The sequence below is a fragment of the Paroedura picta genome, chromosome 3 (genome assembly GCF_049243985.1).
Source record: "Paroedura picta isolate Pp20150507F chromosome 3, Ppicta_v3.0, whole genome shotgun sequence".
In the NCBI taxonomy this organism is placed as follows: Eukaryota; Metazoa; Chordata; class Lepidosauria; order Squamata; family Gekkonidae; genus Paroedura; species Paroedura picta.
The window spans coordinates 140994212-141010614 of NC_135371.1; the positions used below are offsets into that span (position 1 = coordinate 140994212).

Sequence of the window (16403 nt, forward strand, 5' to 3'; positions counted from 1 at the left end):
CACATGTGTTCAGCAGGGGCTTGGCTGTAGGCTCCATGGGTTGGCAGATCATTTCCAGGGTACAGTGCCAGCAAATATGAGAGTAGAAGGTAGACGTGGTCACCTAGTCAGGATGCAATAAGTCCCATCAGGAATGAAACCTACTGCCTGCTGGGCCCTTTAACCACACCTCCCACCACTGCACTGACCCAGGAACCATCCTTTGCCCTCTGGCCACATGGCAGACACCAGATGCTGCAGATCTGCAAATTATGCATTTTGACCAAGAAGTTGGCCCTGAGGTCCATGAAACTGCCTTGGTGGTTGCAGGATACCTGAACATTCAGGCTATAGAACCAATGGCGATTGCAGTACACCTGCAGCTCCCCCTGCAATCCACACCCCCAATGACTTTGGGGGAGCCTGCAAATGCCATGAACTCTGCCTGAATGGGTGCCAGCTCTGTTTCTTCCCTGTAGAAGTATAAACACTCCTGTAAGTTGGTCAGCATGGCATCCAGGAAGCCTTGAAGATAGCAGCTCACAAAGGACCTGGGCACCTTGAGAACTTTTGGAAGGCTCTGGTGCCCAGGAACCTGAGGGACAGCATGATCTGCAGAAGAGAGATGGCCCTGGGGGGCATGAGCTTAGTCCTGGAGAGCCAACCCGAGCTCCTCACATAGGGCCTGGATGACTGCCCTGTTCATGCAAAAACAATCCAGGCAGGCTCTGACTGGCAGATTGGGCTTACTGATGTGTGCCTGGTATCACCAGGCATGGTGCCTTCTCAACCATCACTGTGCCCACCAGATATAAAACTCTGGCAGTAAGTGGGAAGGTTGGAGGGCCAGTGTAGTCTGGAGAATCAGAAGTGGACACCATGCTAGGGCAGGTTCCCCAGGGCTTGTGCAGAAAGTGGGCTGCATTCAATACAGTGAACCCCAAAGGGTTCAGCCACCCTCTTCCTCAACCCCTTTACCTACCCCCATGTCCATGCGTATGCTCCCCTGTGTGTGCAGCCCCCTTGTCTCTTCTATTCAGTCCTTACAACAACCCTGTGAGGTACATTAGGCTTTGTGTGACCAGTCCAGGGACACCCAGTAAGCGTTCATAGTAAAGGTAGGTATTTGAACCTGGGTCTCCCAAATCTCAGACCAACACTCTACAATTATCAGTTGGAGGAGCTCATAACTGTAAACAATCTACAATTTTAGTGTTTGGCCTTTTTGCATTTAAACCCAGAGTGGGACCCTCTATCAGTTTATGAAAATTTTTCTTCAGAGTATGAGACCATTTTTGTTCCAACCATGGTTCAATAAAGCCTGTTTGGAGGTGGAAAAGGCCAGGGCTTCAGCCTTCCATGCCTTCACCCAAAATCATGTTGGGACGAGGCAGGAAACCTTCTTCTCCCTGAAGAAAAGTATATTAAACTTTAACTGATCAAAGGTACATTGGGAAGCTATGGAGGACTGTGATTCAGACTGGCAAAGATAAAAATTCCGCTCTGTTCTGGCATCTGACATCAGGATGATCACTAAAAGACTCTTCCCCATTAGACGTACACATCCCCTCAGATAAATGGGTCTTACTCTATGAGTAATCTGACTCTTCTTTTGATATAGAATTATTCCAGCCTTCTCTCTGTCATGAACCAAGGCTACTCTTGTTCAGGAGACAAGAAAGGCTGAGGCATTCTTCTCAGAAAAAAGGTTCAAAGTTTATTGTATCAAAAATGGTATGTCTGGAGACTTCATGACAGGAAATCTATTGCTAAGAACAACTGGCATGTCCAGTACCAGGACAGATATAGGCACCCTCCCTTCCCCCATCAACACTTCAATTTCTCATCATTTGCAGCTCTCGTGGCAGAAGGACTTTGCTCTTCAAAGAACAGTTAGAACAAAGTGAAAGTTATACTTTTCACACCTGGTAGCCAAAGGTCAGTCAGGACTAAGCACTAAAGTCATCGCATACCAAACTACAGAAAACATAGTGAAGGACACTCTACATTTCCTGGGAACAGGCTACATGTGGGCTGAGAGTCCAGCAGGAGGGAGGGAGGGAGGAGGGGGAAAGGGAGGGATGAGCCCCTCAGGCTCTTGGGACTTTGGTTCACCTTATGCTTAAGTAAATGGCATGGAGGGGGGCACATGACACTCCCCCACTCTTAAAACAAAATCCCACACACACACATTAACTCTTAGGTGGCTGTGGCCAGAGTTTATCCAGGTAAGCTGCATGGATCTTCTTCACCAATATCAGAGCTTGCACATCTGGGGCATCCACCCACTTATTTTCAGCAGTCAAGAAATCTTTCCAGGAAACCAGATACTGTAAGCACCCCCTGTACAGTTGGGAGTCTAGTATGCCTGACAACTCAAAGTGAGCATCTTCATTTACCATGACTGTACCATGATGGGTACAGTCTTACTGGCTGGAAGATGCCATTAATCTGGGGTGGCACTTTAGTCAAAAGGCTGCAATGAAACACAGGGTGTATTTTCTTGTAGGTGGGGGGGGGTAACTCCATCTAGACCATGACATTGTTGATAATCCCCAAGATTTTTAAAGGACCCATGAACCTTACTCAATTTTCTGCTAGGGCAGCTGTTCTTGAGGTGTTTGGTGGAGATGTACACAATGACTCCTTCCTCCAGCTTGCGTTCCAGGACCTGCTTAAGATCATTTTCTGTACATTGCTTTATTTTTCAGTTACCACTTGCACTACCCCCTCCCATGTCCTGGACTTCTGCTATCTTCTCCTCAAGACCTGGTGGGGAAAACCCTGGACTCCCCAGAGGGAAGTGTGAGGATCAGGAAGGGCCACGGCCTGTAGCCATACACAACCTCAAAGGGAGAGAGACCCATTCTCCAGTGTGTTGCATTGTTGTAGGCATATTCCACCAGGGAGAGCACATACATCCAATCATCCTTTTCATAGATTATGAAACAGCACAGGCATTGCTCCAAAACCTGATTAACCCTCTTTGTCTGACAACTGCTGACAGGATGGTAGGCGGAGCTTAATCCTGGCTCTACCCTCACCAGTTTCAGACACGTCCTCCAAAACTCAAAAGTAAACTACACCCCCCCATCACTGATAATGTCTGGAAATGAGTTAAATTTGAACATGTGCTGCGCAGAGTTCAGCTAACTTCTGAGCCGAGGTTATGGATGCACCTGACACAAAATAAGCCTGTTTGGAAGATAAATCCACCACTACCCAAAAGACTATCCATGACTTGAGGGTAGGTCTGTGATGAAATCCATGGATATAACTGACCAGGGATGTGAGAGGGTTTCTAGGGGTTGCAGCAGACCTTGTGGCTTTCCCATCATTTTCATCATGTGGAGGCAACCTTGCACATACTGAGCGATGTCCTTCCTGTAACCTGGCCACCAAAACTGTCTACAAACCAAGTGATATGTCTTCAGCAAATTGAAATTTCCTACAGCCTGGTTATTGTGGCACATTTCTAAGATTATCTTGTGGATCTTATGGGATGTACAGCTGCTTACTATGGTAAAACAACCCACCCCATTCCATGAGGGAGGAAAGCAGCACCGTCAGGGCTTCCTTAAAACCAGGTTTTGGGGAGGGGGCTGCAGCTGCTTGAGTCTGATTACGGGTTTGCACCATCAACTTCAGCAGTTTAGGGCTAAACACAGAATCAGCCACCACCTCCCTTTTGCAGTTTTGCTGGGGGAGCTGATGCAGTGCAGCAGCTGGAAAGTTTGACTTGCCAGGTAAATGACTGAGAGTGAAGTCAAAACCAGAGAAATCCTCAAGGATTTGTTTGGCATTAAGCCTACTGGGCTTATGCAGGATTTCCAGATTGTTGTGGTCTGTCCATACCTGGAAGGGATGATAGCACTATCCAGAATGTGGCACCATGTTGTAAGGGTTGTCTTTACAGCAGCAGCCTCTTTTCCCCACTGCCCTATTCCTTTCTATTTTAAAAAATAAGTAGGCACAGGATGCCACATCACTAGCGTTGACTTGGATCAAGAAACACTGCTGAGGGTCAGTGTGAGCTAGCTCTTGCCCATCAACAGCCCATTTCAATTCAGCTAGCCAGCAAAGTTGACCGATCTCATTGGGGGAGGGGAGGGAAAAGATCCAGTATAAAGTCAAGATTGCCAAGAAAATCTTTATGGTTATATTGCAAAACCATGAATTAGTAACATAAGAATATAGAAAACATGTAAAAATGCACATCCTACAACTCAGAGTGTGCTAGTAGTAAGTTATCTATATTTTGAGCCCAGTGACATTGTAGGTGTGAGGTTTCCACAATGACGGAGTTGCAAAGTAGAAAATAAATGTGCTGCGACAGGTACAAAAGACTCAGTTCTGATTTAAACCAGCAGTTCTCTTTTCCTTGCTCAGGAAGATTTTACCCAAAGGGCATCTGAACCAGTTAATGGTATGGATTTTTTCTTTCAGAAATGGAACAAAGCATTATTAATGTTGCCTTGCTCAGCTTTACTACATTCGAAAAGGTCATTCCTATAGCTACTATTGAATAGCTGGGGACTTCAGTTCGATGTGCATTGGTCCGACCTATTCCATCTTCTTCTATATTAGCAGAAAATTAGGACAAAGATAGGCCCTCTGCTAATGCACATCTGTAACTTTTTCTACTGAGAAACTTGTAATTAGTGCAGTTATTATGCCATTATTCAGAGTGGCGGATCCCTTTCCACTGATGAAAAAGAATGGAGTGGGTTCTTTGGACCACCAGAAGGGGTATGTTGAAGAGAGTGGGAGCTACATGGTCAAATACCAGATGGAATGGGGCTGTCTAAAGAGGGAATTAGGAGAAATTGATTGAAAAAGCTGGCTACATCCAGCCCAGGAGTTGTGCTTATTGGTTTTTCATATCCATCTTTGCAAATCAAAACCTCACATTGTAAGTTCATATGAAACGTCTAAGCGGCATACCAAACACCATATTACATCAAGGGCCCTACAAGTATTAAGATCAGGGGTAGTCAAACTGTGGCCCTCCAGATGTCCATGGACTACAATTCCCAGGAGCCCCTGCCAGCAAACGCTGGCAGGGGCTCATGGGAATTGTAGTCCATGGACATCTGAAGGGCCGCAGTTTGACTACCTCTGATTAATGAAGCACTCTCATCTTTCCATGCAATATACAAGTTTTGTGATGAATTTTCATACCTGGCTTCATTATTTAAGAAAAATGATTAGTTGCTTACACCTCAGGTGTTTTTCTCAAACCAATCTAGATTCTCCTGAAACCTATCTTATATATCCTACACTATATATCAGGGCCTAACTACATGATGCATTATTAGAGGTATGCCCTGTGTTCTGTTAGCTTGCTCTATGAGTTCCATGTTCATAACCTGGTTGCTCATGACCCCTGCAGAGCTCTTCGCTCTGCAGGTATGAACTTACTGGTAGTCCCAGGCCCTCAGGACGCTCACCTGATCTCGACCAGGGCCAGGGCCTTTTCGGTCCTGGCCCTAACCTGGTGGAATGAGCTCCCAGAAAAGCCAAGGGCCCTGCCAGAACTGTCAACTTTCCATAGGGACATCAAGACGGAGCTATGGTTGAGGCCAGGGCATGGTCCCGCTATTCAGTCTGGGATCCCCCATGTCTATCATATCCACCTATTGATCCCCACTCTCATCAGTAAGAATGTTGGCCCTGGCGGGCCGACGGGGTGAGTTGCTAGTGTGTTTTCTTTCGTCTGCCGCCTTATTGTTTAATAATGTATTAAGGGCATTATGGGGGTTTTATTGTGTTTTCATTCTTTTACTATGTAAACTGCCGTGAGCCCAATTGGGAACGGTGTTATATATAAATTCAATAAATAAATAAATAACTTATTTGCTGGGTATATGACAGCATGATGTAGATTTGGATAACAGAAAGTGGGAGCTTAAGCCTTTCCTCCATGCCATTTTCATGACCACAGACACTGCCCTAAGAAGCTGCTGTGTGCTGTACTGGGGTAATCTATGTGTACAGATAGGATATAGACAAGTTTTCCCAGCAGGGCAAATAGCAGTTCCCTACACTTGCTTCAAGTCACGAAAATGCAATGCGGGCCATGATCCTGATCCAACTTGCACCCCCAAGTGCTTGGGAATTAATTTTCAACAAAGAACTCCCAGTGCACATCTGGTTAATATGACTCTAGATGATCTTGTAAATAATGTCTATTCCAGTTAGGCCCTCACATACATCATCTTGACAGAACTGGGTATGAAAGATCAAGCATTCCCCAAAAGGAAAACAGCTGGATGTCTTCATGTACTCCAGCTATAAAGGAAGAGAGGAGGCTGTTTCTTTAATAGAAGTCATACTACAGACAACAGTATTTCCTGCAAGTATCACTTCTCAGACTAACAGGCCCTGAGTGCCAACTTTCTAAATTGTTGCTGCTGGAACAAGCCTCTTAGCAACATGTCCAGTTGGGCTGAACACACCATGTCTTCTGTCTCACATTCTTCTGCCCTCATCAGTAGTATCTGTGTCAGCGATTCTGCTCTGTTGTTGGATTTAAACAGAAAAGATATAAACGTAAATAAGTAAATAAATAAAAACAGAAAGGTTACACTTGCTATATACACTGGAGGAATAGTTGCATTTCTATTTTACTTAAAACCTCCTCCCGCATGTCTGCTGCCCCAAAAGGATCTATAAATTTATTGTTATATATATTAAGCAAAGTCTTCCAAGAATTCATTCTATTTCCTTTCCACAGTTTGGGATGGGGACAGAGAGAAGCATGGTCATTGTAGGCTCGGAATCAGCAGAATGAGGCCCCAGGGTCAACTGGGGCCTCTTCTTTTTAAAATAAGGATTAACTAAAATTTAAAAACTAAAGAATCTTTATTCCAAAGTTGCAGGTGAGTTTGCATATTTATCTCCCTAAGTACCTCCTGCCCCACATACTGGAATGGAAAGTCCTGGCAGCAGCCTATTCAGGGTCTTTGTCTTCTAGCACACAAGTATAATTTCTTGGGAGAAAAAGAGGCATGCCAGCAGAAAACCTTACTAGTGTCTTTGTAGCTCCAGGCATAGCTGAGGGCACAGTAGCCAAGCAGGAGCATCGAGATCCCCACCAGTCTGCCCTTTTTCACACTGTTGTATCGGTTATTATATCCACTCCAGGCTGTTGAAGAAGAAAGACGGAAGTGGTTTGTTTGTCAGCATGTGTGTCAAAATACGTAATTTATTTCCTTTATGAGATTTCTACGCTGCTTTTCAGGCACATCAAACCAATAAATGTAACATTAAAATAGCTGCAAGTAAAAGGCAAACAAGGAGGACTGCTCAGTCAACCTCAGCTGCTTTACTGCTGTAGCAACAGAACCCATCTCTTGACAGGACTGAAAGACATTTGCTGTCACCTCTACCTGTCGCTCTTGGCATTCCCCGGGGAGAGGGCCTGCATGTAGCCAGCCACGCAGGCTAATCTTGGAGCTTGACATCCTTCAGGCGGCTTTCTATCAGCGGAACTAGGAGACAGAAACAGCTGGACTTTCACTTTGAATACATTCACCTCTTTTTGGCCCCACCAAATTTGCTACTCTAAATCTTAGAAAAATGTAATGCATCCTGACAAAAGGCACAAGCTTTACCTTCAGGCTTGCTTGAAAGAGTTGCCTGCATCTCAGCGAAGTTGTGGGTGATGTGTGAACAGATACTGAGAGAGTGCTGAATCTGATCCCTGTGAGGACTGCATCTGAGCTCCTGACTGGAACAAACTCTATCTGAAGCTACCAACTGCCCTTCCCTACAAATTGCGCATGTGTAAGTTGTAGGGTGTGATATTCCTCATAAGCAGACCTACTGACAGCAGGAAGAGCTCTCATCAGCCACAAGAAATCAGTAGAACTGCTTATTAGAAAGGTCCCTGTTTTAAGCTGACAGATGGAGCTCAGACAGACAGTGAATGTACACAAGACAAAACATCCCTGCTTTCAGTTTGACAGACTCAACTTATGAATGAAGCAAACGTAAATTTGTTTTATTTATTATACTTTTAGTCAATGTTGTGTGTCTCTGGCCGGTACAGCTAGAAGACCCAACAACTACAGTGTTTTCAAATCCTCCCCCCCCCCCCGCCAGTAAGAGGGAAAAACAAAGAGTGTTCTTCTACTTTGCCTTTAAGAGAAGTCTTTTAAGTTCTGCTACTGAAGGATAACAGATAATGAAAATACTCTCCAAGCTCAGAAGAGTTAGCTCACTGCCAAGACAAACGTAACTGCAGTTCTTTTCTTCCTTTCTTCAAAGTACATACATTCAAAAAAAGGGGGGGGGGTGAAATTACTCCTCACAACCAGCTGGACTTATACAGAGAGATGGAAAGTAAAACATCAGTTCCTGCTAGAAAAAGTGACAAAGAGGGAGTGCAGAACATGTTTTTTGGTATATTTAATAAAACAGAAGTTGTTTTTTTCTAAGAAATTAAAATATCTGGAAGGATAGTTTATTTATTTATTTAGATTTCTATACCTCCCATTTCTTTGCAGCTCTGGCCGGTTTACACAGAACATTATAACTTACATTTAACAAATTTTATGTATGGCAAAGCATTTATGAATTAGAGACCATGAAAATTGCCCCGGGAAAAGTTGCTGTATATACTTTGGAATAAGAACAATAATAAGCTACTAACCACTGGTAGACTGCCACTGAGTTAAATCAATTTCTGATACACTAGTAGACCCTGGGATAATTTAATCTTTTTGGACTAGAAATATTGTTACCCAGTGGCCATCGAAAATATTGCAGGTGGGGAAAAATAATTACAACAATTTTGAATAAAAATTGTAAGTTTGCAACAACAACAAAAAGAGGTCTCTTAGAGAGCATTAAGACTGAATAATTGTCTGAAAAGCCAAGTATGGATGCTTTCCAGAAATTCTGGATACAATGGACCAGAAATTGGATCAGAGACTATATAAACTAAGTACCAGCCTTCAGTCAATAAACAATCTACTCCAGTGCTTGGAAGAATCCTTTAAAACCATACATCTTAAAGGAAGATATTAAGAAATTTGAGAACCGTATAAATCATTTTTCAGAGGAAATTCAATTTGTGAAGGAGAAACACTTAACACTAGAAAAAAAGATGGATCAGGTTAATATGCAAACTGAAAGAAGCCTGGATAACTTGGCCCTTTTGGAACTTATTCAGAAGGAACATTTCCCAAGATTGAGAAATTAATATGAAGCGAGAACAAATAAGACCAAGATTGGTTAATGTACTTGCAGAATTAATTAAACTTCTGGAAGAAGATATGCAAATAGAAGCGGATTCTGTCTACAGAGCAAATTCTGGATATGTGACAATAAGGAAAGTTCCAAGGGACACTTTGGTCCACTTTGTGAAGAAATTAGTAGTTAATTCAGAGACAGATTCCTACAACAACATTCCAAGATGAATTTTAAGATTGACAGTAAGGAAGTGATAATTTTGAAGGAAGTCCCACAAAGAAATCTATGGAAAAGAAAAGATTATGCCTTCCTGACAGATAAACTCAAGAGAAACAGATTACAATTCAATGGGATAAATTTAAGTCATTTTAATACTTCAAGATTAGAGATTTAGACTGAACTCTGTCTTCAAAGCAAGTGAACTTGTCATCAAAAGATATAAAACACAATGGGAAATTTTAGAAATCTCACAACCATCTCATCTCATGATAATCAGTAACAATCACCAGCTCAAAACAAAGATTAGTGGTATAGGGCAGTGGTCCCCAACCTTTTTATCACCGGGGACCACTCACCGCCTTTTACTGAGGCCCGGTGGGGGGGGTAGTTTACTCCTCTACTCTCAATCACTGACCTAACGCTCTCTGGTTGCTATGCTAATGTTTAAACATCCCTTAAAAATAAGATACAGACACACCACAACAATGAACATAAGGAACATTTTATTTTCATGGAAATTTTAACTCATGACAATGACAAATCAATGGGAACCCTGAGCTTGTTTCTCTGCAACGAGATAGTCCCATCTGGGAGTGATGAGAGACAATGACACCCGAAGTGTGTTGTAAAGGGCCGGGGGGGGGGAAGGCATCCTTCGGGGCCCACCTCCAATTAGTCAAAGGACCACATGTGGTCCACGGCTCACAGGTTGGGGATCACTAGTATAGGGAAAATGATGGGAAAAAGGACTTTTTTCCTACTGGGACCTGAACATGGATAACAAACTTTTGATGTAGAATTATATGTATAAACCCAGGAAAAATGTAATCTTACTTCTAATAGAAGATTGGATTGTTAACTGTTAGATTTGGCTGAAATACTTTATTACTTTGGTTACAGAAAATTTAATATCTACTTTTTGATATAGTATAAATCTTGTGTTGATTTGGTTTAAGGTAAAGAAAAAATGGCTTGACAATCTGTAAATGTGAAGATTAAAGAATGTGGATATCTGAGTATGCAGATCATAATGAAAAGGGTCTTCTTAACGCTGACCAGGTCAAATAAGCTCACAGAAGAAATGCGGGCCCTGCAGGAATTGCCACAGGGAGGGCGGTATATAAGTATGATAAATAAATAAATAAATAAATAAATAAGGGCCTGCAAGACTGAACTCTTCCACCAGCCATTTGGTTGGGGCTAATAAATCTACTGAACTTCATCAATAAGAGCCCTCTGCTCCTTTTTCCCATCCTGGATGGACTGCGAGTGGTCTGACTGATTATTATATTTGGCTGTTAGTGAGCGGATTCATCTGCTAAGGATTCAAACTTCTAAAATTTTAAATTGTTTTTACTGTCTTTATTGTTTACTGAATTTAACTGTTTTATTGAATTGTTGTAAACTGCCCTAAGACAGTCAACATTTGTTTGGGTTTAATTCTGTTGGAAAGCACAGTGAAATAAATACATCAAAATCAGAGATTGGAAGGCAGATGTATCCTTAATTGTGGAATGCTGAGAGTAATTAAACCCTAGCTTGTTATTCCAGTTTGATCCTTGCATCTGTCAAACAACTTTAATATGCTCTGTGCTAATTTGATGCTCACCCTCTACCTATATGGCCTGGCAACTTCAATGTATTTGAAGTATGCATGCACAGAAAAGCTTATACCTTGAATAAAACTTTGTTGGTCTTAAAAGTGCCATTGGACTCAAACTTTGTTCTATTGGGGAGAAGTTCTATGACAAATGCTTAACAGTCTTCCACTATTCCCAGACCAAGATAAAAAGAGTGAGTTATACCTTGGTATATGAAAGTGATCTAATTTGATTACGCTAAGATGGGAGGGGGAAGCCCTACTCTTCTTCGAGAACCTTCTTTTGGATCATGTTCTTGATTGGCATACAATAGTCAGGGAGTTGATGATCCAGTTTTACAATAAGTTAGTTTACACCCATCTAGGGATGCAACGAGAGGAACATGTAACAGGAAACTGAGGTTGAGTAATAAGGTACAAGTTAGTAGCCTAGCCCAATATTGCCACCAGGTGCCAAGAATCATCTTGCTGCATCTCCTATTCCGTTGGCTTGTTACTGATGCTGATTTGAAGATACTGCGATACAACTGTGTTCATGTATACATGTGTATGTAAGGAGCTAGACTTTGTTATTTTATAAGCACTTACTTACTGTTTTTTTCTGCTTAAACTTGAACCATTTTTAAAATCTCTTTCATTTAACTTCATTGCTTTTATTGGTGTCTTCTGCTGTGTGTGAGAGGGTTGAAATCCAGTCTTGGTCATACTATCAGAAGGACCAGGTCACAGGGACAGGGGAATAAAATAATCATTGAGAAGGTGCAAGGGGTTGGGAACCCTGTAGTCCTCTAACATCTTAAACTGGACAATCAATAACCCTGGGGTTATTTAAAAATGAATTTATGTATAGAAAGAGAAGCACCTCTTACAAAGATGTTGATACACAACTCTTTATAAGTTTAGAACTCCTTGGTAAATCACAAACGAACATGATGCTCCAGAGAAGAAACAAATTCCAATAAACTGTATACTGTATATATACATATACTTGATCTTCCTACACACATTCCAACAAACTGGCTGCCTGGATAGCAGCATGTAATGTTCCCTCTTAGAAATCAGTGAAAATGACCCTCTTTACCTTGCCAATATTCATGTGGAAGAATGTCCTGGGTTTGGGGGATTCTGGTGTCCTGTTGTTTCTGCTTCCCTAAAAATATGTTTTGATAATTAGGATACAGTTCTGGAAACCACTCCAGTCCCAAAGAACCTGACTGCAAGCCTCTCTTAGGAGAAGTAATTTCTAACAGATGAACTGAAGGTGGTTTCAAAGATATCCCTGAGCTACTGTCTCTGGTTATAATGACCCCAGAATCTACAGCAATATTTTTTCCTAGAGAAGTTACGTCAAAGTTATGTATTTCATCTTTGCCTCTTCTTTGAAGTATTTCTGTAATTGTGGGGTAAAGATCTGATTTAGGATTATTAATAACCAGAGTCTCTTCATGAGAAATAACTGATAATTGATTTTTGTCCATCAGACATTTTGCTCCTGCAGGTAGCTGAACAGGAACATCAACAACCATTCTGTAAGGGTTCACAAAACACTCATCAGAAGCTTTAACTGCAGACCCTGTCTCTCCAGTCCAAGTGTTCCCTTCAAGCTCAAGACTTAAAACTCTGTTCTCTATTCCTGTGATAATTTGCTTCTCAGTGGCTGACGGGATATCAGCACTGGCTGACAATGATTCCACAGGCTGGTGTCCCATCTTCTGGTTGCCAATGGTAGCCTGATTTAATGGGATATTTTGAACAGAAGAAGCCTGTCTCTTCCTCAATACTCTCACCTGATAATTCTCAATCACTAGTTCTACTTCCTGAGGGACAGACTGAATGGAGGAATCCACCCTCTTAGACACAGTCAGTTTTGCAGATCTTTCTTTAGCTTGTCTCTGTTTTGCAGGTGTTTTTTTAATTGGTTGGCTAGGAGATGTAGAAGTGGCTTTACCAGTCTGAATCAATGGTTCTTGAGTGAAAACAGATGCAAATTTCTCTTCCTCAAAAGTATTTCTGCTTTTCTGTATTCTGGGGGATTCATTAAAAAGCTTTGTTTTTGAAAGTTCTTTCTCAGCTGCCTGTGTATGTGCTAGGTCCTCTTCTGGGGCTCTTGGTGTGCCATTTTCTCTTTTCTGTGACTTTTTGGTGGAATGTTTAGTTTGCTGTTGTATATCTTCATCTGGACTTGCTGCAACAGGTGCCTTATCCATTGGTTCTACATAATCTTTTTTTACTTTTCCTTCTTTCCCTATTGGCTTAGGTTTGCTTTGCTTTGCTTTTTTGGAGGCCGTTTCTGTACTTTTGATCTGCCCTTTCTTCTTAGTATTCAGACACTCAGGTGTAGCAGAATTACCAGTCACTGGGACTGGAGAAGAAATTTCAGTAGAATTCACAGCAAGTGATGCATCTCCTGCCATCTTACAATGGGGCAAGTGGGACTTGAGACGCTTAAATGGCTTTTTACAGTAGTGACAGATTTCCACTGCTGCTGGAATGCTTTTCATTTTTCCGTCTGAAAAGAAGAATAAGACACCATGGAAATGTGAGGAATGTGAACCACTGTAGGTTTATTACAAACAGAGCTATTTAGTGGTTATAGCATTGGATGAGAAGCAGGAAGACAAAGATTCAAATCTGCACTAGTGCCGAAGTATCCGAGAACACATCTCAGCCTGAGATAACAACAAAAAAAAAACAACAGAAAAAAAAACAACATTCAAAGGTGCTAGATGTCTTTTAAAAATCATGATCTTTTGCACATGGATGTATACTGCATCTTGATAGTGTTGTTGCTTGACTAAAAAACAAAAAGTCACAAGGGTCCATGTCCTGGATCTATATTTTTGTAACATGAAACAACAATGAAGCTCTGTATATGTGACTTCAACACTGAAGGTTGTGTGCATAAATGCGATCTGCATTTTATTAGCACATTTTGTAGCCTGCCTGTAAATATGATGAAGAGCTGTACCTTACAGCACAAACCTGCGCACTTTTACTCAGTAGTAAGTCACACAGTGCTCTATAACAGTGGTCCCCAACCCCCGGACCAGGGACTGGTACTAGTCCATGGATCAGTTGGTACTGGGCCGCGGCTCCTCCTCGTCCTCCTCCCTGGCTGCTGCCTCGGAGGCTGCCCTGCCACTCTGCCGCCGGCTCACCTTTGGTGCTCTCCAGTGGTTGCCATGGCTGGGGCTCCCCCTCGGCGTGGCAGCTGCTGCTGGCAGCACCCCCCCCCCCAGCGGGCAGCGGGAAATCAGGGGTGCTAGCAGAAAAGCAAGTGGAGCAGGGGCTCAGGCAGTTGCAACGTCCCTCGGCAAAAGACTACCCCCCACCCGGGCCTCAGTAAAATTGTCAAGGGTTGGGGACCACTGCTCTATAAGACAATGTCAGTTACACATACAGATAACGTTCATGATTTCATGCCTCAGCCTCATCAGAGCTCAGCAATTAAGCAGCATCAATACTTGGAGAGTTCCAAGGAAGCCTCTGCAGAGGAAGGCAATGGCAAACCACCTTTGCCTCTCACTTGTCTTTAAAACCCCTTGCTGGGGTTGCCATCAGGTGGCAATTGACTTGATTGACTTGATTGTGCTTTACACACACAGTATTATGGCCATGGTACCTAGAAGTTGTGATGATACTTGAAAGATAAAAAAGGGAGAGGGATTTTTCAAAGTACCACAATTCTAGCTCAGGCCTGTATTAAAACTATGTATCTTCCCCACTTACATATAAGACAAACAGGACCCCCCAAGGATTTCATTCCCCCTCCCATAATCACATTTCCCCCATTTTTCCTTTCACGGAAGCCTTTCCCTCCTAGCAATCTCTTCTTAGGCTCACACCAGATCTCCCAACTACAGCAAACTTCTCCCTTTAGGGTTGTCAGCTTCCAGTTGGGCAATTCTGGAGATTTGCAAGTGGAGCCTTCAGAGGCCACTGTTTAGGGAGGGGAGAGACCTGAGCAGGCTTGAGCCACAAAATCCAGCCTCCAAAGCAAACATTTTCTCCAAGGGAACTAATGCCTGTCATCTGCGGAGCACCCGTCATTCCAACGCACGCCATAGGCAGATAACAAGAAATGTTTGAGTCCCGCAAGAGAAAGGGAAAGCAAAACAAAACACACTATCCGAGGCTGTCTGATACCGAAGATGAGAGAAGGCGTTGCTTCGTGAATTGTTTCAGCCTTCCGCGTAAATCCTTATTTGCCCCAAGGCTTGTGCCCATCCCACCCCGGGCCCCTTCTCCCCATACCTCGAGCAGCGGCTCAAACTTTAATTCTGCAGTTTCCGGGACCGCCGGCGACCTGCATCAATTGGCTTGCATTCCGGGCATGGCGTTCCTCAGCTGCGGCTGCGAAGCCGCCTTGAGTGTGTTGCAGCCCCACAACAACTGAAACTGAAAGCGCATTAAGAGAGCCGCATCCTTGGGAAACGCCGCGCACAACCGCGGCCGTTCATCACATGATCTCGGTCTCCTCTTGTGTCGCGGCCAGTCGGGAAGGAATGCGTCCTTATGGTCGGTCGTCCTTTTGTCCCGTCGATACGAACACACAGTTTTTCGCAAGACGATTTTGCCAGAACAAAACAAACACGTTGCTAAGTCGGACGCGGCCTGGTGCGGGGCGCAAAGGCGGATTTAAGGCCGACGAATCCGGATTTCCTGGTTACTTTTGACGCCGTAACTCTCCCCCATTAGAGTGGTCATGGAGACAACGGCTCATGGAGCTGGCCTAGAAACCCGGGAATTGATCGTTGTTGCAGCCATTTGGCAGCGACGCCGCCCCCCCCCCAGGTGTTGCCCTTGCTTGGCAAAAGTACTGTGAGTCGCGAAAAGCTACGCTCCCTGAATATGCCTACGTGCACACGATGGTTTAAAGGGCTGGAAGGTAACCAAGTTAGGTCGGAAAACAATGCCATCGAGTTCCACAGGGGCTTATTCACGAAAAAATGCAACAAAACGTGAGTCCAGTGGCACCTTTAGGACCAATAAAGATCTATTCAAGGTGTGAGCTGTCGTGTGCATGCATATGTCTGAAGAAGCGTACATACACACGAACGCTCAGGTGCCACTGGACACACATTTTGTTCTGCCGCTTCAGACCAACACGGCTATCCACATGAATCTCCCACAAAATTACTCTTGCGGTCCGATCCTGTACATAATGTGCACTCACTCTTTTTCATTTCATTTTTATTTCTTTATTATATTTATACACCGCCCTGCCGTTCGGCTCAGGGCAGTAACTAGGAAATCTCATATGCAGTTATACGAGGGCATCTCGCTCCTGCAATCGAATCTACTTCCAAGAGACCCTGCTCCAGTCTAGGACGCTGACCATGTTCCCAAATCACTATTACGCAAGCGCGCCCCTGACCTTCACACATGCGCACACCCGGCGAGAAAC

At 43.4% G+C, this 16403-nt stretch overlaps 1 protein-coding gene across 1 annotated transcript; it reads right to left on the reverse strand.

Annotated features, from left to right (window-relative positions):
• Positions 1 to 4122: 4122 nt before the first annotated feature.
• Positions 4123 to 16017, reverse strand: MTNAP1 (mitochondrial nucleoid associated protein 1). Its single transcript, XM_077328305.1, has 4 exons — positions 15251 to 16017; positions 12078 to 13505; positions 7010 to 7126; positions 4123 to 6498 (listed from the first exon to the last, which is right to left on the reverse strand). Exons 2-4 carry the CDS (start codon positions 13495 to 13497, stop codon positions 6485 to 6487), a joined length of 1551 nt encoding a protein of 516 aa, XP_077184420.1. The 5' UTR covers positions 13498 to 13505; positions 15251 to 16017; the 3' UTR covers positions 4123 to 6484.
• Positions 16018 to 16403: the final 386 nt, after the last annotated feature.

Coding starts and splice junctions, on each gene's coding strand:
- MTNAP1 (XM_077328305.1), bottom strand. CDS start 13,497: ATGAAAAGCATTCCAGCAGCAGTGGAAATCTGTCACTACTGTAAAAAG. Junction 7,127..12,077: donor TCCACATGAATATTGGCAAG/GTAAAGAGGGTC, acceptor CTTCTTCAACAG/CCTGGAGTGGATATAATAAC.